This window comes from Pelodiscus sinensis, chromosome 4 (assembly GCF_052426305.1).
Source record: "Pelodiscus sinensis isolate ZL-2025 chromosome 4, ASM5242630v1, whole genome shotgun sequence".
In the NCBI taxonomy this organism is placed as follows: Eukaryota; Metazoa; Chordata; order Testudines; family Trionychidae; genus Pelodiscus; species Pelodiscus sinensis.
The window spans coordinates 42537252-42564883 of NC_143055.1; the positions used below are offsets into that span (position 1 = coordinate 42537252).

General features: G+C 40.2%; 1 protein-coding gene across 10 annotated transcripts in view; it reads left to right on the forward strand.

The window, feature by feature from the left end:
- Positions 1 to 27632, forward strand: part of TBC1D1 (TBC1 domain family member 1) — a 188882-nt gene that overhangs the window by 118941 nt on the left and 42309 nt on the right. For all 10 annotated transcript variants that reach the window (XM_014576744.3, XM_025187957.3, XM_075930589.2 and 7 more), the window contains 3 exons: positions 6772 to 6957; positions 15655 to 15816; positions 21851 to 22009. In XM_014576744.3, coding sequence (XP_014432230.3) covers positions 6772 to 6957; positions 15655 to 15816; positions 21851 to 22009 — 507 coding nt within the window. The remainder of the gene's footprint in view (positions 1 to 6771; positions 6958 to 15654; positions 15817 to 21850; positions 22010 to 27632) is intronic.

Consider the following 27632-nt stretch of genomic DNA (forward strand, 5'->3'; position numbering starts at 1 on the left):
GAATTCTTATCACATTTTCTGGGTGTATTTACTTCTAACTTTATGGAAGATGTAGAAAGACTTGTGTGCGTGTGTCCAAACAGTTTTCCTTTGTGCTTGACAACCTGAGTTCTAGATCCAGGCAACCTCAAACTGCCTTTGTCAATAATATGATGCTTGTTTATCAGAAGACATATTTCTTCCTGAATAAAATTTTTGCTAAAATATCTAACTCTAGAAGAAACTTGTAAACTATTACAGATCTCTATTCTCCTCAAAAGACATGTGTATCTTAATGCAAAAATATAAAGAGAAAATTATCACAGCTGATGCACATTGTGTAAAGATTTTGCTGGTTAAATAGCCCTAAATCAGTTACAATATATTAATTGCAGTATGGACACGCCCTCTGTTTTTAATTTCAAATGTATGTTTCAGTGGTAATCAATGATGGAAAAAAATGGCCTTCTAAACTACAGTTGGGAATATCATAGAAAGCAGTTTCAGGAATGTCATAGAATTACAGAAGATTAGGATTGGATAAGACTTCTGGAGGTCATCTAGTCCAATCCCTTGCTCAAAACAGAACCAACCTCAGCTAAATCATTCTAGCCAGAGCTTTGTCAAGTCTCACCTTAAAAACCTCTAAGGATGGAGATTCTACCACTTCTATAGGCAAACCTCTCCAATGCTTCACAACTCTCCTAGTAAAACAGTTTTTCCTAATATCCAGCCTAGATTTCCCCTTACAACTTAAGACAATTTCTCTTCATTCTATCATCTATCACCACTGAGAACAGCCTCTCTCCATCCTTTTTAGAATTCCATTTCAGGTAGTTGAAAGCTGCTATCAATCCTTCACACACACCCCATTCTTATCTTCTGAAAACTAGACAATCCTAGTTTCCTTAGACTCTGCTCATAAGTCATGTGCTCCGTCCCCCTAATAATTTCTGTTCTCTTTCACCGGACTTTCCAATTTGTCCACATTCTTTCTGTAATAGAGAACCCAAAACTGGATGCAATATTCCAGATGTGGCCTCAGCAGTGTTGACTAGCGGGGAATAACCACTTCTGTACATTTGCTGGCAATGCTCTTGCTACTGCAGCCCGACATGCCATTAGTCTTCTTTGCAACAAGGGTACACTGTTGACTCATATTGAGCTTTTTATCTGCTATAATCCCCAGGTTTTTCTTCTGTAGAATTACTACTTAGCCAGTTGGTCCCCAGCTTGTAGCAGTGCATGGGATTTGTCCATCCTAAGTGCAGGACTCTTCATTTGTCCTTGTCAAACCTCTTGATACTGTCTAGTTGTCCGAACTAGACATCAAGCTGATCACTGGTACTTGGTGAACCTGATAGTCTAGCCAGCTTTCTGTCTACCTTTATATCCAGTCATCCAAGCCAGACTTCTTTAACTTGCCAGCTAGAATACTATGGGAGACTGTATAAAAAGCATTGCTAAAGTGAAGGAATATCACATCCACTGCTTTCCCCAAATCTTCAGAGCCAGTTCCCTCATCAATCAGATTGTTCAGACATGACTTGCCCTTGGTGAATCCATATAGATTGTTCCTGATCACCACTACCACCTCCAAGTGTTTCAAAATTGATTCCTTTAGGATTTGCTGCATGAGTTTTCCAGGGACTGAGGTTGAGGCTTATGAGTCTGTAGTTCCTTGGATCCTCCTCCTTCCCCTTTTTAAAGATGGGCACTACATTTGCCTTTTTCCAATCATCTGGGATATCTCCCGGTTGCTAAGAGTTTTGAAAGATACTCTCCAGAGGCTCTGCAATCACATCTGCCAACTCTCACCACACCCTCAGATGCATTAGATCCAGCCCCATGGACTAGTGCATGTCCAGCTTTTCTAACTAGTCCTTACCCTGTTCTTTTGCTACTGAGGGCTGCTCACCTCCTCCCCATACTGTGCTGCCCAGTGCAACAGTCTGGGAACCAGCCTTGGGCACATCTAGACTACAGGGGTTTTTTTGGAAAGGAGATATGCAAATTCGGTGCTACTTTACATATCTTCTTCCAATCGCATTTTCAAAACCTGGTCTTTCGAAAGTGAAAGTAGTCGGGTTGTGGGGTTTTTTTGGGAAAAAACCCTATTTCGAAAAAACCCGCTCTTCCTAAACAAAGGAGATTTATGCGGGTTTTTTTTCCAGACTACTTTCACTTTCGAAAGACCAGGTTTTGAAAATGCGATTGGAAGAAGGTATGCTAATTAGCTCCGAATTTGCATATCTCCTTTTGAAAAAACAAACAAACCCGTAGTCTAGACGTGCCCTTAGTCTCTGTAGACCAAGGCAAGAAAAAAGCATTGAGTACTTCAGCTTTTTTCCACATCATCTTCGTTAGGTTGCCTTCTCCATTCAGTGAGGGTCTCACACCTTCCCTGACCACTTTATTGCTAACATGCCTATAGAAACTCTTATTGTTACCTTTCACATCCCTCTCTAGCTACAATTCCAATTGCTCTTTGGCCTTCCTGATTACACCCTTGCATGCTTGAGCAATCTTTGTATACCTTTCCCTGGTTATCTATCCAGGTTTCCACTTCTGGTAAGCTTCCTTTTGGGGTTTAAGCTCATTGAAGATTTCTCTGTTAATCCAAGAAGGTCACCTGCCATATTTGCTATTCCTTCTGCGCATTAGGATGGTCTGTTCCTGTGCCCTCAATAAGGCTTTTTTAAAATATAGTCAGTTCTTCTGGACTCCTTTGCTCCTCGTATGAGCTTCCTAGGGGATCCTACCCATCAGTACCTGAGGAGAGTCAAAGTCTTCTTTTTGAAGTCCAGGATCTGTATTCTGCTTCTCTCCTTTCTTCCTTTTGTCAGGATCCTAAACTCAACTGTCTCATGGTCACTGCTGCCCAGGTTACCACCTACTTCTACTTCTCTTACCAATTTGACAAGAGCATATCTCCTCCCTAGTTTGAGATAATATGCACAAGCGAGTTTGGCCTTGACTAGTTAGAGTAGGGTCCATTTTACTACTTTTAAAGTAGAGCATTTCCTTGCATGTGTAGCCACCGAGTGATCTGGCGCTTTCCTTGGGATAGGCTGTGCAGCTATTTCATTTGGCTGAACAGAAAAGTCCCATATGTGACAAGATTCCCCTAGGATCTGGGGCTGTGGGACTGCTTTGCCTTCTAAACTCTTTCCAGCCTGAGCCCTCTCTCACAATGCCTTGCTTGTGACCAGCAGCAGCCTCATCAGGTGCTGTTATTACTCAGCACAACCACATGTGGAGCCCAACACCCAGCCCGATGGCATGAATGCTCCCAGAGCCACTCATGAATCTCTCAGAATAAATCACCAGCTACTCCCACTCCCAGCTCCCACAACTGAAGCATCTAATTTATTAATTGGTTCATCACTTCATCAAAGGAAAGTGCACATGTACCAGCTTTTGTAAAACCCGAGCACATTTGCCACACACTTCATACAAACTTAATGGTAATTATAAACAGTAAAAGAAGTTTATTGAGCACAGAGATAAAATGTAAGTGGCTATAAGTGTTAAATAGTCTTAATTGTCTTCCTAAAAATAAAGAATATTTCCTTTTATATTCTCAGGCATATTTCCTACTTTTGATTTAAGAGTTCTTCTGTAATGAATTTGTTAAGTGGACATTTGCATGCTTGACTGACTGCAAAAGGTACTTAAATACATAATCATAAGTGAAAAATTTGGTGAGAGGTAAAGGTTATGCGTGACAGAAAGCCAGAAACTATAACAAACATTTCTTGATTGTTCTGTTTGTCTTAGCTGTAGGTCTCAAAACTACAGTACTGAATAATTATATTGGGAACTGGTATTCATCCCATTTTATTAAATGTATTGGTGTAGTGTTAATGTGGTTAAGGTTTGGGTGTTTTTTATGTCAAACCCAGTTTAGCATTTTTTATATAATAGTTTTGATTATTTTAAAATCTCTGGAACAAAAAAGCTTTCAGTTGCTAGTGTATACGTCTCTAGTTTATTGACGTGTCCCTTTTATAAAGCTTTAGTTAGCATATTTGGTTTTGATGTCTTTATAGTTTTGAGAAATAATGGGCCAGTCTCTGGCCTCTGTTATAGATCCTTTGTGTGATTCCAAGAGTGCAAAAGAGTTGCAAGCTGCTGTAAGCTGGCAAGTGGTGAAACTTTGCCTGGCAAAGCCATTCCTCTGTCAACTCCCTACCCTCTGGCATAGTTAGGGAGTGTTTTGGGTAGGGGAAGTGCTATAGCACTCCTTGGCTGACATAAGTGCTGCTGTGCAGCTTCTACAAGCCTGTATACATTAGAAAACTCGAAATAAAGGTGGCATAAGAGTGGTACCTTGGGTCTTCTCATTTCAGCTCCAGCTACTAACTTAAGCAGATTAGAGGATAAAGCTGATGATTAATGAGGATAAAGCTCTTTTGACCTGTTCTGTGTTTTCGCTCCAATAGCAAGTCCCTCATGAAAACATAATTCTTTAAGGCCTATGTTATTGTCAAGTTCCTAGAAGGCTATTCTGCGTATTACCAAAAATCTCTACCATCATCACTCTTGGTTCCCTTCTTGGAGGTCTCAGCCGAACAGGGACTGACTGCATGTGCCTGAACTATAGTTTTAATCCTATAAATTGAATTCTTCTATGTCAGACTTGAGACACATGGGCATGGAGATATTTGAGAATCTACTGCTTGTGTTATGTCTGTTCTTTGGTAAATTATTTTTTTTCAGGCTAGTGTTTTAACTGGAGAGAGAGAGAGAGAGAGAAATGTACCAAGGCTGTTTTTAGAAGGGGAGGGAGAAATTTGTTTTGTATTATTGGTGTTTATGGAACATATACTGGGCTATCTATAATTTTATTGTCTGGTTGCAGTCCCATATTTTATTTGCACAAATGTAAGGACATTCAAATATACCAAGTAATCATAAACAAACAGCTAGCATCCTGAGCTGTCTGTCCTGTTATTGGTGCATTGGTCTCATGAAAATGTGTGGTATATTGATTAGAATTTCTAATAGATCAGTAAGATAATGATCCTTCAGTGATCTGGGTTTGGAACCCTGCACTGGCACAGAATCATTGGGCTTTGCATGGTCTGCTCACATAGAGCTTTTTCTAGAAACAGAATTATATGGTACAGTACTCAGAGTATGAGATAAAATAGTTCTTAGCCATTGCAAGGTGGTATTCAGTGCTATTTCCAACATACAAGAAATACTGCAAGCAGGAGCTGTCCGAGGCTGGCTGTGGCAGCTGGTGCCCCAAGTGGAACACGCGATCGGCACCCCCGCCTGCAGGGCCATCAATGGACAGACGTCATCGGTGGGCGCCCTGGGCACCCCCGTGACATCATCATCGGGCCCCCCCGGGCGGCGGCGCCCTAGGCGGCGGCTGAGTCCGCCTATAGCCATGGGCCGCCCCTGACTGCAAGCCAAAAGCTACTGCCCAGGAGCGGCCCGAGGCCAGCTGCAGCAGCTGGCGCCCTAGGCAGGGCGGCGCCCCTGCCTGCATGGCCGTCGATGGCTGTGACGTCATCACAGGGTGCCCCGTTGCCCCGTGACGTCATCATCAGGCGCCCGGGCTAGTGGCACCCTAGGCAGCTGCCTAGTTTGCCTAGGCTCACGGGCCACCCCTGATACTGCTGGTGATAAAATACTAGAACTGAAATTTCATAAGAGGGAATCAGGCCCATATTTCTCCATTTGTGCTTCCTCTGAAGTCAGTGACTGAATAAAACCCCATTGATACAAATAGCCAACATGTTTAGATTAGATGGTGTTCAAACTGGATGAGAGAGATGCACTTGAAGAACGAATAAAGATGGGTTAAAAGTGAGATTTTCAATTCACAGTTGATAGTAAGGATGCCTAAAGATATGGATTTCCCACGTCTCTGCCTATCTCTTCACCTCCTTCCCCCCGCCCCTGTATCTCCCTAGACAGTAACTTCCAGGAGGAGAAATATGTCAGAGCTTTAATGACAGGTCTAAGTCAAACCTAAGACAGCAAGTCTTATCATCAGGAAGGTGAAAATGTACCTACCAGGATTTCTTTTTAATGCTCTGATGTTAATGAAAAAGTGTCTAAATCTGATAGAGCAGTAGACCAAAGGTACAGATATAATCACAATGCAAGTGTGTTCAATTAAGCATGAAATTTCCAGTCTTAGATTTCCAGTATAAATGCATTATTTAAATAATTGAGCCCTCTCCCGGGAACATAAGATAGATTTAACAAAAGGGCCATGCTAGGCTTCCTCTTGACATGTGCGACCATTTTTCTGTATAAAGTCAAGTGCAAACATCTCTGGGTGTGCATCCAGAATTCTAATACTTAAAACAGTACTTTAAGAAGTTAAGGACCTGGACACACAAATTCTAACATTTGCATCTGCGAAATCCATTGGTTCCAATTGCACTTGGTTAGGTGTTTAGAGACTGCATATGTATGTGTTAAAGTACACACAGCTGTTTGCACTTGCCAAGTTTAGGTTAGGGATGTTAAAACTGTTTTAAGCTTAGGTCGCACCGTTCAGCCCGCTGGCCATGCCGCAGCCAGTGTTGCTCTGGCCTATTATGGCTGGCTGCCACCAGAATTAACTGACAAGGGTTGGTTCACCTGTAAGCATACCAGTAAGTCCCATGCTTACTGATATGCTTTCCAGTTAACATCCCTAGATTAGATCTATATATAGTGCATTTTTTTCATGTACACAAGTAAGTGGCAGCTGGCTTTTGAAAATGTACCCCTTTATTTGACTATGAAACTTAAATGAGTCATGCTCATTTCTGTCTTTTCAAGATTATTCTGAATTGGGAGATATTCCACCTAGGTCCCCATTAGAACCAGTTTGTGAAGATGGTCCCTTTGGACCAGTGAAGGAAGAGAGGAAACGGACATCTTGGGAGCTTCGGGAACTATGGCAAAAAGCCATTCTTCAACAGATACTGCTGCTCAGAATGGAAAAAGAAAATCAAAAGTTGCAAGGTTAGTAATCATTTTAATTAGCTCCTATGGAGAACAAGTTCTTTGTGGTTGGTTTGTGTTGAAGACTTTGCAGTGAATAGGATCAGGTCTTAATAAAAAATGTAAAAGCAATATAGATAAGTAAGTCTAGCACTGTCTCTCCCAATCCTCTTTCTGTGTAGTCTTTCCTCATTTAATCTTTTACCTACGGCTTATTTACTTTATCTTAATTGCCACTTTACTGTTGGCCTTTCATTGGATGTTTTTATACTGGTGCCAGAAAGTGCTGATAAGGAGCTCAGCTCTGTCCTTCTCAACTGCCTCTGTAGTATATTCTGATGCCCAGGTGGTTGTTTAAACCATTAAATTCTGTCTATCTATTCGGGGAGTTAGAGCCCTCAAACAGTTGGCCTTATTCTGCAATCTGTAGTGAAATACTGTCTACGAGGGTGCTGACAGTTACATAGACATTATGCAGACACTGATAGTAATATAATAGGAACTGAGTAATGTAATGTTAACTATGTGTTTTGCATAAACTTAAAAAACAACAAATGGTCTGGTAGCACTTTATAGACTAACAAAACATGTAGATGGTATCATGAGCTTTCATAGGCATCCTAAAGTGCATCAAAACTCAAAACTCTGGTAATCTGTAGAAGTGGGCTGTGCCCATAAAAGTTCACGATACCATCTACATGTTTTGTTAGTCTATAACAAACTAATTTTGTTAGTCTATAAATTGCTACCAGACCATTTGTTGTTTTTTAAGTTTATCCTGTACACACTGACCTGGCTATCCCCTGAAGCTTGTGTGTTTTGTGTAAGAAGATCAGAAAATAGTCATAAGATATTAGAAAACAATCATAAGGTATTAGAAAGGTAGATATGGCATTAATATTTAAGTCCTTTTTTCTCTCTTCTGTTTAACTGTTTTTATTTTATTTTTTTCATTTTAATGTGTATGAACTTTCCAAGTATTAACCAACCTTATTCATAACCTGGTTTTGTTACCTTTTTCAGAGACCTGTTTGTGTTTGGTTAACCTGTTGTACAAATTGTAAAAGATGGTAACGATACACTGGAACATTTGCATCCGCCGTGCCAGTCCTGAAAGATTTTGTGTAGTATGGACTCTCGGCTCAGACACAGATTTCTAAAACTTCCAGTTAGAGCTTTAACTTGAAGCTATGTTATGCAGTTGCTGTGGGAATTTCTGAACCTGTGAGAACCTAAATGTATATTTTCCTCTTTTTTTAATACTTCTAAAATTTATTCGTTGCCTCTTTCACCTTCAAACTGAAACCCACAGCTAACATGTTAAACTATTGTATGACACTTATATCTGTGAAAAGTAAGAAAATAATCACCTGTTGAATACCACTCTGTCCAGAGAAAATAGCTACTAATTACTAAACAACCACAAATACACTAGAGATCAGTATAAATGAAAGAAACAAGTCTACACAAGACCTAGGGAGTGTGCTATACATGTCAAAGAAACAGTATCACATGTATATTGGAATTGCTTTTTTTTCTTCCTTACAGGCAGATACATTTCAAGGAGGGGAGTTGCTGGTATATAGAAGAAGCAGCCCATAACATGTTTTGAAAAGCAGTAGAAACATGCATTAGCAGGCTCTGCTTTACTATTAGCCATATATTCTTGGGGTTTCATCTTTGGAAACTAATAGTAAATATTTTAATATGCAATAATATTCCAGTAAGCCCAGAACTTGTTCATTTTGATTACTACTAAATTAAGTAGTAAATGTGCTAAAATTAAATGGGCAATATAGTATTTACTACACACCCTTTTTAGCTCCTGGTACATTATGTCCAGGTGTTCTCGCTTACTAAGGACATGTTCTACCTTCAGTGTTTGCATACCACTACATTTGACTTCCATAAGCATTCTCTATATTGAACAGCAAGGCAGAATTGTTTCCAAATGTAAAAGTGGCAGATACTATTGTTAACTGCAAAAGACAAAACAAAAAAAATCACAGTGAGCTTGTCCATCAGCTCTAATGCAGGCTGCCACTGCAATGCTTATTTTAGTTATCTTTGTATAGGAGGACCAGGGGGCTTAAGGATTTTTATATTTTTTTGTATTTACTTGAAGAAAATCTGAAAGAAAATCTGATCCTCTGATGAATAGAGTTTCACTTATATACAGAGTTACTTTCTAAACTGACACGTAACTATAACACACCCACTGATGCTATAATTGTTTTAATTCAGCATTTAAGCATACAGCAATTTGTAGTAAAAATGTTGTTGGAATATCAGGGTATGAGTTATGATGTGTCTTACCAAGAATGTGTAGCTAAATAATACTTCTACTGAAGCGTAACCACAATCCGTCTGAATTTGTTTTGCCTGAGAGTGCCTAATTCTTCTCTTACAAAAAGATCAACATGTATAATACCCAATTCTCATTGTGCTCTGGTAGTTTGGCTCACCTTTAATTACACATTGAATGTACCCATATGGTGAGTCTGAACATTGAGCTGAAAGAAGTAGTCTTGGCTAGCGTAGCAACAGACCATTTTTCCCTTCAGTCTGTAGCTCCCCTTGATGCTAATGAGATAGGTACCGTACACTGATCTAGGAGAGAATAAATCACATTATTTGTATGTTGTTCTCTGCACAAATCTCCATTATCAGTGTCACTGCTTGTGTTTACAGCAAAAGTCTCATCATTTGAAGGAGGGACAGCTCCAGACTGTAGAAATTGAAGAGTAAAGGTCACAGGTGCTTAGATTCTTTGCAGTCTTACTCTTACCTGTCCTGGAAGTAAACAGCCATGATGGCAGTGTGAAAAGGAGGAAAGAAAAGTTAAGGAGTTAAGACTTAAAAAAAAAAAAAAAACCAAACAACCCAACACTTTGCAACCGGGCATTACGAAAAAAGTGCACTGCTTATTTTTAACCTTTAGGGTCTTTCTGCATCCTAGTTTCACTCACTCCTCTCATGACTTGTCACAAAAAGTCCCATGTATATGTGTCCTTTTGATGGTTGTAATTCCAATCCCGAGCCAGTTTTTTATGACACCAGGCATAAATTATTATATACCAGTATCAGTTGACTGTAAAGGCAGAGGTGGTACTGAAAGCAAAATTAGTACTGAGCCATCCAGAAAAGACGGAGTAGTAAACATAACCTTTGTCACTGTTTTTAAAATGCCTTGTAGAGTGTAAAGCGAAAGTCTATTTTGCTTTCTTTAAAGAGTAATAATTATTCATTCATTCAAAATCAAATGTGTGTACATCAAAAGAAAATTTATGTTTGGATTTTTTAACCACAACTTTGGCATAACGGGATGGGTCTGTGAAAACAGACAAACACAAAAAAGTGACCTCTTACAAGCATTGTAAATAATAATTGCTCATTAGAATTTGTTTTCCCTCTAGTATTAGTTCGCAAAAACAAGCCACACAAGCATTAAATACAGATCAGTGAAACCAATAAGAATGCATAATTTCAAATCCTAAAACCATCCCATTGTAAGGATTTTTGAGTATGGTAATGTAGAGGTTCTTTATCAGAGGGCTTAGGGTAACATAAAGAGATTAGAAGAATATGGTAAACTGTAACACTAATTCTTATGTTAGTTCTCATCATAGACAGCTATCTTAAAAATTAATATTAAGTAATTTCATATTTAATATCAAAAGTTTGGGCAGCTCACTTGAAACTATCTTTACAAAGGTATGTAAGCACCTAAGATCGTAGTCAGGTACCCAGTGAGATTTATAAATTTACATAAGCAAATTCAGCACCTAACTTAATGAGAGTTTATAAGGTGCCTATCTGCATCATTAGGCACATATATCTGTAAATCTAGTCTGTGATGTCTCTGTGACTTGGTTTATCCATCTGGAAAATGATGGTCATTCTAATGAGATTCAGTATTGTAAGGAGTAAAGTGTTTCAGTTTTTAATTTTGTAAATTCCTACATAATTAACTTGTGAGGGTTAGTTAATTGGGAGTGGGAATTCAGTCTTGGCCATGGGGTTGCCATATGAGTGTAACTGGTTAGTTTATATAATCTTCTTTACACTGTCCAAATTCAGTATTCAGTGTTGTAGTCTGTGTTTCTAAGGGTACGTCTAGACTACATGCCTCTGTCGCCAGAGGCATGTAGATTAGGCTACCCGGCATAGTAAAATGAAGCGGCGATTTAAATAATCGCCGCTTCATTTAAATTTACATGGCTGCCGCGCTGAGCCGACAAACAGCTGATCAGCTGTTTGTCGGCTACCCGGCATAGTAAAATGAAGCGGCGATTTAAATAATCGCCGCTTCATTTAAATTTACATGGCTGCCGCGCTGAGCCGACAAACAGCTGATCAGCTGTTTGTCGGCTCAACGCAATAGTCTGGACGCGCGGGTGTCGACATCAAAGGTATTTGTCGACCACCCAGGTAAGCCTCCTGGGATGAGGTTTACCTGGGTGGTCGACAAATACCTTTGATGTCGACACCCGCGCGTCCAGACTATCGCGCTGACCCGACAAACAGCTGATCAGCTGTTTGTCGGCTCAGCGCGGCAGCCATGTAAATTTAAATGAAGCGGCGATTATTTAAATCGCCGCTTCATTTTACTATGCCGGGTAGCCTAATCTACATGCCTCTGGCGACAGAGACATGTAGTCTAGACGTACCCTAAGGCAGGGGTAGACAAATACCAGCCTGAGGATTGGATCCGGTTCACATGGGTTAGCCCCATCAGGTTGCTGCCTCTATATTTACCTGCATCTGTGCAGGAATGGGCAGTTGTAGCTCCCTTTGGCCTTGGATGGCCATAACCAGTTACATTTCTCACAGCTCCCATTTGTTGGGTAATTGATTAAATGGGGCCTGTGCAAGCTGCTGGCTCCCAGCCTGTGTGGGGCTGTTGTTTCTGGCCCTGTGCAGGGCTGGAGCAGCCCTCCATCCACAGCAGGCTGTTCCTCGGATACCGGTGTCAGCTGACGGTCAGGGCAGTGAGTGGTGTGTGTGTGTGTACTATACACCCAAGACTTCAACTGCTGAGACCGGGATCCCTTGCAGTGGGCAACCTGGAAGAGGCTGGAGGGTGCCCCAATAAGTGTACAGGAAGAGCTTATTATGCTTCAGATTTTAGCTGCTAGAATTTCATAATTCCTTCGCAGCGGGCAGCCTCGGGAAGACTGAGAAGCGCCCCAACTGAATTTTGCCACCTGGGTGTGACACAAATCCAAACGCCCAAGCTCTTCCTATACTATGTGTGTACTATACGCCTAAGACTTTAACTGCTGAGACCGGGGTCCCTTGCAGTGGGCAACCTGGAAGAGGTTGAAAGGCACCCCAATAAGTGTACAGGGAGAGCTTATTACGCTTCAGATTTCAGCTGCTAGAATTTCATAATTCCTTCGCAGCGGGCAGCCTCGGGGAGACTGAGAAGCGCCCCAACTGAATTTTGCCACCTGGGTGTGACACAAATCCAAACGCCCAAGCTCTCCCTATATCTGTCCCTTTATGACCGGCTGAAGTTCTTTTAAATTGTGCTCGGTTCTGTTACAGCAACTGAAGGAGTCAGGTTAAAGCTTAAACAGTTACAGGTTTATTGAGGAAGCTTATAAATCATATGGTTGCAATGGTTATTGTTCTATTTCTTAACTATTAGCAAAATATAGGTCTTAAAAATGGTTACAAAGAAGATAAAGATAGAAAAATAGAAATAATGGTACCAAGTAACAGCTTACTCTTTCTATGTGTACACTTAAGACAGAGGACCACATCCAGGTACCATTTTTACCCCCTTCTGTGCCTCTCGACTCCAGCATGTCAGGCCAGGGCCGGTCCCTCAATTCCTAGGAAAGACGAAAATACGAGGTGGGCGTCCCCATAGAACCTCGGGAGGTCAAATACCTAACCCGACCAGCAGGTAGAGGGTAGAATGACACTCCAAGTGAGTGTGTGCTGGGCCCATCTTACATACTCATGGGGTCACATATTTCTCTTTCTTATCTATCATGCCAATTGATGCTGGTCTGTCTGCTGTGAGACCAGTTCTTACGAGGGAGTTGTGAACTTAATTTACACTTGTAAGAGAGATTTGAGATGATTAAATTGGAAGTACTGGGACATTGTTTTCTCAGTGGGAAATTCCTCATCCAGGGACTGTGTGTGTGTTCGAATCAACATAGGTGCCAGCCGGTGGCAGTCTCGCATATCCTGATCTCTCCTCATATCTATGTTTCAGCTTCTCAGGATCAGATGAGCCAGCATAGACTATGCTGATTTTATTGCTCCTTCTCTGTCCTGTATGCTTCAGAGAGGCCAATAAGATGGATGATATGGAGGCGGGCTGTCTGGCCACAACCGGTTAACTGTTATCCAGTAAGCTTCACCCTTAATGGTTAAAAGTAATGCTTATTGGGTAACCAGTTACCTGTCAACATCCCTAATTTATGAACAAAAATGTTTAAAATAAAATTTAAGGATTTAGGTTATTCAGATTAATGAAATGCCACAAATCCATAGAGTTTTATTCATTGGCAAACTAAAAGGCCCTGTTCTTGCAAAAACTCAGAAATTAACTCTCACGACTAATTCCACTGAGTTCATGAGCATAAATGTTGGCAGCATCAGGGCCCAAATTCCTATATAATTTAAAGGTGAAAATTTTCGAACAATATCCCATCTACCATTCATTTCTGGCAAGTTGAAAAATAGCCTTTGCTTCATGTGACCCACAAAATCAGTGCTTTAAAAACCTCAATAGCAATAAATGTATAGCAAACTGCACCCATAGTGGTAATGACAAAGTATCTTGGCGTGATCAGAATTAATTTTTTCTCAGTGTACCACCTACAGCTCTACAGCAAATGGGAGAGATGAAAAACCAGCAAGGAAACGAGATTTACATTGTATAAATAGCTTTAACAATGGAGAGCTAAACTCTTAAAAATACTTTGTCCTTTTAACTTAGATTGTCTCAACACAGTATTAAATAGGTGTGTTATTTTGATGAAGTATTATGGTATTAAATCATCAACGTGACAGTAGTCTTATAATATATGGTAATAATATATCCTCAGAATGACAGTACTCCGTAATGCATTACAGTAAAGCATTGTCACAGCAACGAGGTATTGAACATATATTACACAAACACCATTAAAGTGATGGAAACTTTATGACATTACTTTTTAAACATAGTTTCAGTTCAAGAGGGCTACTTGGGATTTACTATGAGTTAATTTTTTTTTTAGCATTTTACATCCTCATTCACACTTTGGCTATGTCTGCACTGCAGTTAAAAACCTGTGACTAGCCTGTTCCAGATGACTGGGGCTTGCCTTAGAGGCTCATGAAAAGGGACTGTTTAATTGCAATGTAGACATATAGGCTTGGGCTGCAGCCTAGGCACTAGGATCTTGCCGATACTGCAGTTAACAGCCTCTTATCCTGATCCCCACAAGCTGGAGCGGGTGTCTAACTGTAGTGTAGACATACCTTTTATCTCCTCTTGCCTCGCTCACATTTCTAGGTTGTTCCCAAACCTCTATATGCTCACAAGTGCTTCTGTTCACTTTCTTCACACATACAAATTAAGGATGTAAGCAACTAGTTGAGTTGAGAACTTGACTACTCTCATTCCTCCTCCCCCTGTCCTCCCCCACTCCCTCTATATCAGACTGTTTTAAAACAGCTGGTGGTTCTCTCTAATGGCCCTGTGCCTCTGGCAGGGCGGGGGTAGAGGGCGAGAGACTTTGTACACTCCCATGCCCCCCAGGCCCTGATTGGCCTGCGGGTGAGAGGAGCTTGCAAAGTCTCCTCTCCATGCCAGAGGTGTGTGGCACCTAGAGGGGTAATTCTCTCTAGGTGCTGGAGGGAGAGCGGAGGCAAAGACTTCACATGCTCCCTCACCCCCAAGTCAATCAGAGTCTGTGGGCAGGCGAGCATGAGAAGTCTTCTGACCATGCCCCTTCTGCCCAGGGCCACTTCAGAAATTTGTGAAGTGTTCTCCCCTCTCATAAAAATTATTGCCACCTCTGCTCTGACCACTTCACCACCGTCTTTCAATAGTAACAACTGGATCCCCAGTCCTTTCTAAATCCTGTTAAAAATTACTATCCCTAAAATTCTCTATAGACTTGCCAGAGACTTTGATTGTGGCATATGCTCAGTGTTGTAACGATGTTGTACTAATAAATATCAGTACTCCTTGATAAGTCTGCTGAAAATACAGGTTAGCTTTTAAAAGGGTGAACATATGTTTCTTTTGTATCTCATGTTCACTTTTTATTTTGTTTGGATGAAATCCTGTTTTTGAGAAGTGGATATCTAGAACTATCTTTAACAATTTAGCCTTTTTCATTAACCATCTTCATTGTCTCTCTTAATTTTAAAGATCTGAGAATTTGTAAATCTCTGCATCTGAGTTTCCATGCAGTGTGTTTTAGCAGAATAGTTTCAAACGGAATTGCTCAACTAGAACAGCTTAAAATAGAAAAGCATCCCTAATTTCTTACAAAATACAGGACTATGTAGCACTTTAAAGACTAACAAGATGGACTAACACGGCTACATTTCTATCACTAATTTCTTACAGTGCTTGTCAAAAATCCTACATCTTCAGTGATGTAGACTGGCATTATTGTGGACATTTGCATGCTAAGACCCTACGTAAGTGAACTTGTATTGTACACTCTTAACTGGTACACTGTTAATATCATTTTCTAGCTTCTGAAAATAATTTGCTGAACAGGCGTTTGAAACTTCATTATGAAGAAATCACTCCATGCTTGAAAGATGTAACTTTAGTTTGGGAGAAAATGCTGAGTACACCAGGAAGGTCAAAAACAAAAATTGACATGGAAACAATACATTCTGCTGTTGGGCAAGGTAAGAATAGCCTATATTTTTCAAATGGTGAAATTTATGTATAACTAATGTTAGAAGTCACTCGGTTACTCTTCTCTACTAATATTAGTTCTCTTCTTACCCTATCAAGTGGGGACTTCTCAGTGGTTTAAATAAACAATTGACAATGTTTAAACTGACACATTTGAGGCCCATTGCCCCTCAGCTACACATATGCCATTCCCATTGATTTACCCTAGGGTAAAGTAAAGCCAAACACTAGGTCGTAACGCGATCTGTTCGTAAGTCAGATTAAATTCACTTATTTACGGCCACACTGTTTGTAAGTGCGGATTTTGTTTGTAATTCGGGTTCCGACTGTATAGGAGGTTAATACGAATGGTTGTAAGTCGATGCATTCGTAACTCGGGGACCGGCTATTTATAGTGTTCACTTTTAATGAACTTCTTCCTAAAGGAAAAAGAGATTAAGACAGCATAATTGTAGCAAAAGCAGCTCAGTTGTATTAGACACTGTTGAAAAAAACTCAGATAATCCCTCCAAGATTTATTTATTCATGTACAGAGCAGAGCGAACTCTCTGTTACCTGGAAATCCTGTCCCAACTCTGACTGCATACCCTGTCAGAAAGTGGTTCAATACAGTATCTGTACAAGAGAATAAATTGGTCCCAAGTGAGTCAATGATATCTACTACAGCTGAGTGGAATTTGTAATTTCAGTCGTTCAGGAAATTCCAATGTTAGATTTCATCCTGAAATGAGATGAAAAGTTGAAATGTCAATTTTTTTCACAGAACAAATTCTGAATATAATATTTTAAATGCCAGAGCATTTCATTTAAATATTTTTGATCAAAACAAAACATTTCAGCATGCTTAAAAACAAAATATTTTCGTATGTTGAAATGACTCAGAAGTCTTCCTTTTGAGTCAGATTAGCATTAAATTCCATTCTCGTACAATATTGCCTTATGGGAGTGCTTGTTCAGGCTCTGCCAGCAGCCAGCTTCCAGGGAGATTCATATCTTCCATAATACAGTATGGTTTAGCTGATTGACTTGTATAGTTTGAATGCTTCTATGAAAATGAAGTGGAAAAAATGCCTTGAATGTTCAGTGATCATGAAGCCTACAGAGCTCAAATTAGCAATAAATGGCTCCCAGGGTATTGCTGAACATGCATGAACTCTACACATGTTTATGAGAAAAATGTCTGTTTTCCTCACTGTTGTTTTCTATGCAATGCCAGAACAAACATTCTTTTCTGCAGCCAACTTGTCAGGGCCATATTCTAGGCCTGTTGTTTCATATATGGATAAGGAACTATGATAGTCACACTCCTCCCCTCATTGCTGCACGCACTTCACCACAGACACAACAAAGAAATATGTTCTGAAGTAGTTCCACAACTATATTAATAGAGGGTTGAGCTCTTTACTGGCAGATATTGGCTCTCTATTTATCATGGCTGTCGATTAATCATAGTTAATTCATACTATTAGTAATCTAATAGTAGAATCAGTTGACATTTATTAAATATCTCTGGATGTATTTGTACATTTTCAAATGTATCGATTTAAGTTACAACACAGAACACAAATTATATACTGCTCACTTTATTATTATTAATAATATTTACACTGTTAAATGGTAAACAAAAGACATAGTATTTTTCAGATCACTTTATACAAGTACTGTAGTATAAGCTCTTTATGAAAGTTAATTTACAAATGTAGATTTTTGTTTATTACATAACTGCACTCAAAAATAAAAGAATGCAAAACTTAAGCACCAACAGGTCCACTCAGTCTTACTTGTTCACTCAATAGCTAAGACAAATAAGCTTGTTTATATTTATGGAAGATAATGCTGCTCACTTCTTATTTACAATGTCACCTAAAAGCGAGAACAGGTGTTCACATGGGATTTTTGTAACCGTCATTGCAAGGTATTTACGTGCCAGATATGTTTAACATTTGCATGCACCTTCATGCTTCAGCCACCATTCCACAGTACATGCTTCCATGCTGATGACATTTGTTTAAAAAAAATGTTAATTACATTTGTCACCGAACTCCTTGTGGGGGAGACTTGTATGTCTCCGTCTCTATTTCACCTCCATTTTGCCATATATTTATGTGATAACTATCTCGGATGATGACTCAGCATATGGTTCATTTTAAGAACACTTTCACTTCAGATTTGGCATAATGTAAAGAAGGTACCAATGTAAGATTTCTAAAGATAGCTACAGCACTTGACCCAAGGTTTAAGAATCTGAAGTGCCTTACAAAATTTGAGAGGGACAAGGTATGAAGCATGCTTTCAGAAGTTTAAAAGACCAAAACTCTGGTGCAGAAACTATAGAACTTGAACGAAAACGAAAAGAAAATCAGTATTCTGCTGGTGGTACAGAATCAGATGACGAAAATGAACATGCATTAGTTTGCATTGCTTTGGACTGTTGTTGAGCAAAACCCATTGGATGCCTGCTCTCTGCAGTGGTGGTTAAAGCTTGAATGGAAATATGAATATTTTGTGCATTTGACGTATAAATATATTGTGACCCCAGCTACAAGAGAGTCATGCAAATGCCTGTTCTTATTTTCAGATGATATTATGAACAACAAATGAGCAGCATTATCTCTTGCAAATGTAAACAAACTCTTTTGAGTGATTGGCTGTATAAGAAATAGGACTGAGTGGACTTTTAGGATCTAAAGTTTTACATTTTATTAAATTTTTACATGCAATTATTTTGTACATAATTCTACATTTGTAATTTCAACTTTCATAATAAAGAGTTTGCATTACAGTACTTTTATTATGTAAACTGAAAAATACTATTTCTTTTGATTTTATAGTGCAAGTACTTATAGCTAAGAATAAATATAAAGTGAGCACTACACACTTTATATTCCATGTGATAATTTGAACTGTGTGTTTGAAAATGTAGAGCACACCCAAAATAGTTAAATAAATTATATTCTCGTTTTCCTTAACAGTGCAATTAATCACACAATGATAATTTAATTTTTTTTGCTTGACAAACCTTTTTTATTATATTATATATGAAAAATAGGAGAGCCATCTATAGCTGAGTTCTGCTGCCACACAGCTTGACTATCTTGTATATATTTGGCATAGCTATCTTCCTAAGTATTTCAGAAATGGGTGATCAGTCCTGTCTGAACAGCATAAATGGGGACACAACCTGAGGATTTTTATGGAAAAACACATTTGCTGATTGTTTGTATACTGCTATTTGTATTGCAGTAATTTTTGGAGGATTCAGCCCTTTAGAGCCAAGAGCCTTACGTTCTCAATCTGCGTAGAGTAGTAGGTCTTCTTTGGCTAGGTAGCTAGCCGTCATCCACTGCTGACAGGTATTTAATAAACTACATTGTTGAATCTGTCTGTTCATCCGCTGATAGATAAGAAAATGACGCCACGCTAGTTGAGTTATAACTCGGATATACCAGTGTACAGCTCCAACATGTGTAGCATAAGCAAAGGAAGGCATTGCTTTCCTAAAATGGCATACGCTAAATGCTGGCCACCTGGAAGGGCTGGAGCTGTGGCATGGCAGCCCACCTCTTCAGCACCCAGGAGGCATCAGACAGCTGCCCCAGGAGCTCTGAACACCTGAGAAGGGCGGGGCCATGCCACTTGGTGGGATGGAGGACAGTAAGAGTGCTGGGGGCAGTAACCTTTGATGGGAACCAGGCTTGACTCCACAGAGAGGAGAGGTGGCAGAAGGGGTAGGACCTCAGGTGGAAGGAATGGAGGTAGGGCTTGCCTTGCCCAGTTGGGCCCTCACACCACCACCCAGGAGCTTTAATTTTCTAACTTTATTCCTGACAATGCGGGGGGGAGAGGGGTCCTTCAATTAATTTTAGTAAGAAACTCCAGCCCTCAAAACAAACAAACAAACAAAAACAAAAAAACCCTCAAAACATGATTCAACATAGATGTACCATAATTCAACATAGCTGTACCATACACCAAATGCTAATTCAGAAAGAGTTTTTATACTAACTTTTTTACTGTCATACTTAAACTATATTTTATCTGCTTGCTTTAATTCGTTTGAGTCTTAATCTGTAATAGGATTTAAATACAAAATATCTTTAAAATAGGATTAAATAACTTATTTATGTAGATGTCGCATTGGACACAGATATGAGAACAATTTATGAACTGTTTACCCTGAAGGTGATTTAATTGATATATAACTGTGTATACAGTAGTAGTAGATATATATTATTGGCCATCGGTGGATATACTTATTCATTTCAGTTTTCATGTAAGGAAGAACTATAAAATTATCCTGCGTAAGTATTTCATCTAGAGGTAGGCCTATACTATATTTTTTCAGTTCACTGGCAGTTCTAAACAGTCATGGACAATTTTGTTTTGTTTCACAAAAATACTTTTTTTATTTCATTATTGTTTTTTTTTTATTTTTAAAATAAAATTAAAGGATTTCAAAACCAATGTTTAATAAAATAAATTATTTTAAAAAATCAAAATGAAATATGTGGATGCTTTCCTTGATTGAAATAATTGAGTGAAATTAACAAAATTTGTTTTAATATAGCTGAATCTTCCTTTTTTGCCAAAAATGTTTGACTCTGACTTTTCTCAGCCCTTATTTGGTAATTTTTTATTTTGACCTCCTGTTTTGACCTCTTCCTATGCTTTAAATATTTACCAAAAGAAACAATAAAAAACACAACTTAGCATAAACACTCTTTCTGAATTAGGATTTGGTGTATGGTATATATCTGTTGAATTCTAAAATGTGACCTTTAAGTCCAGCACATTTCAGGCTAGATTTGGATGCTCTTATTTGTTCTGAATAAAATCTTATGCTATGAGTAGCCCTATGGATTTCTTAAAGTACCTTTACTCATGTGGAATAGTAACACAGCTTGACCTGTTATGCTAATACTTTGCACTTCCTTTGTCTACAGATTTTAGAGCACTACAAGCAATTATGAGTTAAAACTCCCATACATGGTTTAGGGAAGTAGCATAATCTTTTCTTCCAAATAGGGAAAGTAAAGCTTTAAAACATGATTTCTTGCTCAAGGATGCACAGGAAGTCTATAGCAGAAGTAGGAATAGAACACCATTCTTCCTAGTTGTCAAGCCTCTGTTTTAATTGCTAGATGATGTCAGAATTGCACATGCTGGGTGCTTATGGTATGCACAAATCCTAGTGCACTGTATCTTGTGCTAATCAGAAGGACAATAGTATCATTTGAGATATTAGAAAATAATCTATAGGAATTCCATCAGAAAGTTTTAAGTTGTATACTTCAGTTTAGAAAGAGGTGAAGGAGACTAATAACTTGACAGTTTGGCAGTCTTAGGTTGCTTAGGCAAGGAAACTGATGCAATAACTGTTTGTTAGTGGTGCTTCTCTCTCAAAATAGATGCATAATGCTAATTTCAGCCTGGTACAGCCAGCATGCCAACCCTAGGACTAGTGTGTATCCCTCCTGTTAGGATTTTTTGTGCTTTGGGAGGTGGGAGAAAATCAAATCAGATCAACCTGAATTCCATTTAGGTTGGCCTGCTGCATACCCAGCTTCTATAGTCTTCCATAAGGTGTATTAATTGAAAGGTTAGAGATAATTTCAATTAGATACATCCACCAAACCTCATTCCTGCTAATACAATGGAACCTCAGATTTATGAACACCTTAGGAATGGAGGTTGTTCATAAGTCTGAGCAAAACATGAGGACAGATGAATATTGACTTAATACAGCTTTGAAACTTTATTATGCAGAGGAAAAATGCTGTTTTTCCTTTATTTTTTAAAATTATTTACATTTAACACTGTACTGTACTGTATTTAGTTTTGGGGGTGTTTTTTGGTTGCTGCTGTTGTGTGATTGTATTTTCGGATTCCAAATGAGGTATGTGATTGACTCATCAGTTTGTAACTTTGGTGCTGCAGAACTGTTTACTGGAGGCATGTTTTAACTCTTGTGATTAGAAGAGCAATCTATTTCCCACTCACCCTTATTTTTTCCTTTTTTGCAAGGAGTACCACGTCATCACCGGGGTGAGATCTGGAAGTTTTTAGCAGAACAATACCAGCTTAAACATCAGTTTCCAAGTAAGCAGCAGCCAAAGGACACTCCCTACAAAGAACTCTTAAAACAATTAACATCCCAGCAACATGCAATACTTATTGACCTGGGTAAGTCTACAGCATCATTGTGAAATGAGAACTAAAGTTTCATAACCTTTGGAGAGGTAGAATTCTAAAGAAGAAAATAACCGGTAAAATGTTTCTTGATTAATAATCGTTTATGGATAGGAAGTGATTTTAATCTAATATAATTGAAAATAATTATTTCACATCATTAGGAAATCATTAAGTCTATATTTCAATTACAGAATTGTTCTACAATCTCCTCTCATTAGATAGGGCAAATAAACAGTTTGATATATGTGTGATTAATGCAGCTATGGTTCAGATATTGACAGGGAACTCCTAAAGTCAATGGGATCGAAACTGACAGGGAAGCAGGTCTGTAAGAGTTGAGGCTTGTTTATAATAGGCATGACTCATTTCTAATCCTCAATGCTGCCTTCTGTTTAAAACAGCTTTATTTGGAAAAGTGTAGGTGTTTGGTTCTAATGAGTATCCATAGATTGTTGGCTTTATTTTGGTAAAACAATTCAGAAATAAATTCGTATGTCTTTCAAAGGTATTTGTTGAGTCTCACTCAGTTTCTGTTCTAAAATTCTGTGCTGCCTGGTATGCTTCATGACCAGAGGGCCTACCTCAGGGCAGACTGTCAAAAAGCAGAGCAGATACCCCACCAGTGCCGTGTTCCATAATTACATTTCACCACGCCAGTACCAAATGTGAAATCTCAAAGAGTTTCAGAGAGGTAGCTGAGTTAGTCTGTACCTGGAAAAACTTAAAAAACAACGAATAATCTAGCAGCACCCAAAAGACTAATAAAACATGTAGATGGTATCACGAGTTTTCGTGGGCACAACTCACTTCTTCAGATGACTGAAGAGTTGTAATAGTTTTATAATGGAATCCCACACAGCTTCTTTTGACACTCCAGTCTATCTTGCCACTCAGGCAAGATGGACTATGTGATAAATGGTCACTTATACCAAAAAATTACAAAATATTCAGGTTACATTCTCTCCCAAGAGACCAGTCACTCGCCCAGGTCAGTTTCCATCATAGATCTCACACCAAACACAATGCTGGTAACCAGTTCTGCAGTAAACTTACCAAAGGTTTATTAGCTAAAAAATGGGGGAAATTGGTGTTACTGAGATGTTGAAGTAGAAAATGTATGCGAGTTGCTGTCTGTAATTTCAAAAAGCAGCTGAAAGGTAAGCACTCTGCCAGTCTCCCAAAAGTCTTTTAGGGCTACCCAGAGTAACACTATCAGAGGGGTAGCCATGTTAGTCTGAATCTGCAAAAGCGGCGAGGATGCATCTGACGAAGTGGGTCTTTGCCCACGAAAGCTTATGCTCCTACACTTCAGTTAGTCTCTAAGGTGCCACAGGACTCCTCGCCGCTTTTGCAGAGTAACACTGGGGATCTCAGTCTTATAGTTTAGTTATACTGTCCAGACTTGAAATGTTTTTCTGTCCATACTTAAAGTTTCTTCTTACAGAAACCAAGATGACAGCAACAGTTCCCACACAGGTCCCTTCTTCATGGGGAGGGTTTATGCACTTAAAGACTTTGATCCATGATCCTGCACGGTGGATCATTTGCATTTAATGAACAGAATTTAACTTTTTTTTTTTCAGGTGCCATAAATTGCTTAATACAGTTCTTTTTCCCTGTTTGGTGAGTTCCATAGTCACAGATGTTTACAATACCAGTGCTTGCTAACGTTTTACAGTGTGGGGTATAGCCAACAGAGAACAATAGTATGCAGCTTCCTATAGGCATTTTAGAAATCATTAAACACTTTTTATCAACATAACATATGACGTTTACTTTGATAATGCTAACACATAGGGTAAAGAGACTAGTTTCTATATTGGAATTTGTAAGTGTTCAGGAGGCCTAAGGCCTTGGCACGAGCTGGCATCTGGCCTGTTAATGTCAAGTTTTCTTAAAAAGAGGAGCCTAGATGAGGTTGCTGAATTCATATCTTGTCACCTGAACAAGCAGACTGACCTTCAAAGGTGCTGAGCACTCAGCCATTGCCCTGGGCTTCCTAAGGAGCTGCTACTAATGTTCAGTACCATTGTTAATCAAGCCAGTTACTATAGATTTAGGAGGCTAACCTTAGGCAAACATTTTTGAAAATCTTTTCCTTTAGCCATCCTCCATTCCATTTCTTGAGTAGCTTTTAAAGCTTGTCAGGGTGTTTATAATATCAGGGTGAAATACACGATACTAAGATTAAATTGTGTGAAACTGTTGTTTTAGGGTGAGGTCACAGAGGAGTGATTTGAGCTAATTTTATTAATAGTGAGAAGAGAGTTAAAGTTGATAGTCTCTGGCCACCCAAAAGACAATATTCCATGCATATCAGTTCATTTTCATTTTCTCTCTCCTTGTCAGCATTAGGGATGTTAAAATATGTTTATTTATGTAAACATGTAATGGCTGAAATTTACAGTGGTTACACATTTACATGCAGGGGGCCTGGTAGGAGCCGGCTCATCACACATACTGGCTCCCACCTGCCCCCTGTTGGAGGAGGAAGAGGCAATTCTACGGGAGCTGACTTAAGCCAGCTCCCCACATGTTCCGGCTTCCAGTGCGCCTCTTCTCCCTCCCGCTCCCCCTACCCCCAGCTGCCTGTGTGTCAGAAGCTTGGGAGCTGGTATGCGTGGGGAGCTAGCTTAAAAGCTATTTCCCCATGCACACTGCCTCCTGTCTCCAACCGCCCTGGCTCTGATATAGAGTTGGGGCGGGGGGAGATTTTGTGTAACCCTTAGGATTCACCAATGAGCCCAGGTTCATTAATAAATCATGTATATAAAGGTGCACATTCACATCTCTAGTCAGCATTACTGTTCTCTCTCAAAATGCCAAAATATAACAGTTCTGCCTCAGAATACTAAAGACGTCTAAGTACAGAAGACTTTCAGTCCTGAAGGCAGATGTTCTTTAAGATGTAGATTTCTATTGAACAATATTATATTAATGCACATTGCTAAGACTGGCCTCTTAAGTGGTGTGTCCAGCCGTGTTCTTCCCCAATCAGCATGCTAGCCATGTGTAGTCATGAGTCTGCTATTTTGTTTCACAGAATTTGTTAGGCTGCTTTCTTGTTCCTGCTTGTGTTTTCTATTGCAGTCTTTCTCCTCTTACAATGGTAGTTCCCTGCCAGCTCCAGCCTCTCCTCCCCCCACTGATAGTGTAGACTTTGCACCAACACAGACATTTAGAACATAAAAATGGCCATGCTGGGTCAGACCAAAGGTACATCCAGCCCAGTACCCTGTCTGCCGACAGTGGCCAATGCCAGGTGTCCCAGGGGGAGTGAATCGAACAGGTAATGATCAAGCGCTCTCTCTCCTGCCATCCATCTCCACCCTCTGACAACAGAGTCTAGGGACACCATTCCTTACCCATACTGCCTAATAGCCATTTATGGACTTAACCTCCATGAATTTATCTAGTTTTCTTTTAAACCCTGTTATAGTCCTAGCCATCAAAACCTCCTCAGGCAATGAGTTCCACAGATTGATTATGTGCTGTGTGAAGAAGAACTTCCTTTTATTTGTATTAAACCTGCTGTCCATTAGTTTCATTTGGTGGCCCCTAGTTCTTATATTATGGGAACAAGTAAATAACTTTTTCTTATTAACTTTCTCCACACCACTCATGTTTTTATAGACCTCTATCATATCCCCCCTTAGTCTCTTCTTTTCCAAGCTGAAAAGTCCCAGTCTCTTTAATCTCTCCTCTGGATCTGTTCCAAACCCCTAATCATTTTAGTTGCCATTCTCTGAACCTTTTCTAATGCCAGTATATCTTTTTTGAGATGAGGAGACCACATCTGTACAGGCAGTTCCCGGGTTACGTTGATCCGACTTAAGTCGGACCCCTATTTACGAATGAGGGGGGCGCAGCTAGTGTGGGGTGCCTCCCCCACTCTCGTTGCCTCCGGCGGTGCAGGGGGCGCTTCCCCCCAGCAGACTAGGGAGACGCGGAGCGGCTTTTCTCGCCGCGGAGGACTCGGGCGGCGGGACTGCCGAGACGTACCGCAGTCCCTCCTCCCGCGTCCTCCGCGGCGAGAAAAGCCACTCCGCGTCTCCCTGGTCTGCTGGGGGGGGAGGGGTGCGCAGCTAGTGTGCTCCCCCTTCCCCCCCAGCAGACCAGGCTTTTCTCGCCAACGCCTGGGGTAGAGCAGCTGGGGGGCTGCCAGGTTGGTCCCACAGCGCTGAGGAGCGGCGCTGCGGGACTACCCCAGCAGCACTCCAGCTGCTCTGCCCCAGGCGTCCCCAAGAGCAACTGGGGTGTTGTCGGGTTGGTCCCACCGCGCCGAGGGTCGGCGCTACCAGACCAACCCATCAGCACTCCAGCTGCTCTGCCCCAGGCGTGTCCGATTCAGCCGCTGCTGGTCAGTTTCAACAGTGGCTGAATCTGGACGCCTGGGACAGAGCAGCTGGGGCGCTGCCGGGTTGGTCCCCGCAGCACTACACCTCAGCGACCAACCTGGCAGCACCCCAGCTGCTCTACCCCAGGTGTCCCCAAGTCAGCTGCTGCTGAAACTGATCAGCGGCTGATTCCAGGAAGCCCGGGGCAAAGCAGCTCTGCCTCGGGCTTCCTGTAGTCAGCCGCTGGTCAGTTTCAGCAGCGGCCGAATCGGGGACACCTGGGGTACCCGACTTACCTACAAATTCAACTTAAGAACAAACCTACAGTTCCTATCTTGTACGTAACCCGGGGACTGCCTGTATTCAGTATTCAATATGTGGGCGTACCATGGATTTATGTAAGGGCAATAAGATATTCTCCGTCTTATTCTCTATCCCTTTTTTAAATAATACCTAACATCCTGTTTGCTTTTTTGAATGCTGCTGCACGCTGTGTGGATGTCTTTAGAGAACTATCCACAATGACTCCAAGATCTCTTTCCTAATTAGTTTTAGCTAAATTAGCTACATCATATTATATGTATAGTTGGGGTTATTTTTTGCAATGTGCATTACTTTACATTTATCCACATTAAATTTCATTTGCCATTTTGTTGCCCAGTCACTTAGTTGGTGAGATATTTTTGAAGTTCTTCACAGTCTGCTTTAGTCTTAACTACCTTGAGCAGTTCTGTGTCGTCTGCAAACTTTGCAACCTCACTGTTTACCCCTTTCTCCAGATCATTCATGAATAAGTTGAATAGGCTTCGTCCTAGGACTAACCTTTGGGGAACACCACTAATTATCCCTCTCCATTCTGAAAATTTACCATAAGAACATAAGAACGGCTGTACTGGGTCAGACAAAAGGTCCATCTGGCCCAGTAGCCTGTCTGCTGACAGTGGCCAGCACCAGGTACCCCAGAGAGGGTGGACCGAAGATAATGATCAAGTGATTTGTCTCCTGCCATCCTTCTCCAGAGGCTAGGAACACCATTTCTACCCTCTGGCTAATAGCCTTTTATGGACCTAACCTCCATGAAATTATCTAGCTTCTCTTTAAACTCTGTTATAGTCCTAGCCTTCACAGTCTCCTCTGGTAAGGAGTTCCACAGGTTGACTACACACTGTGTGAAGAAGAACTTTCTTTTATTAGTTTTAAACCTGCTACCCATTAACTTCATTTGGTGTCCTCTAGTTCTCCTATTCATCGTAGGCATCCTTCGATCCCAAAGGATC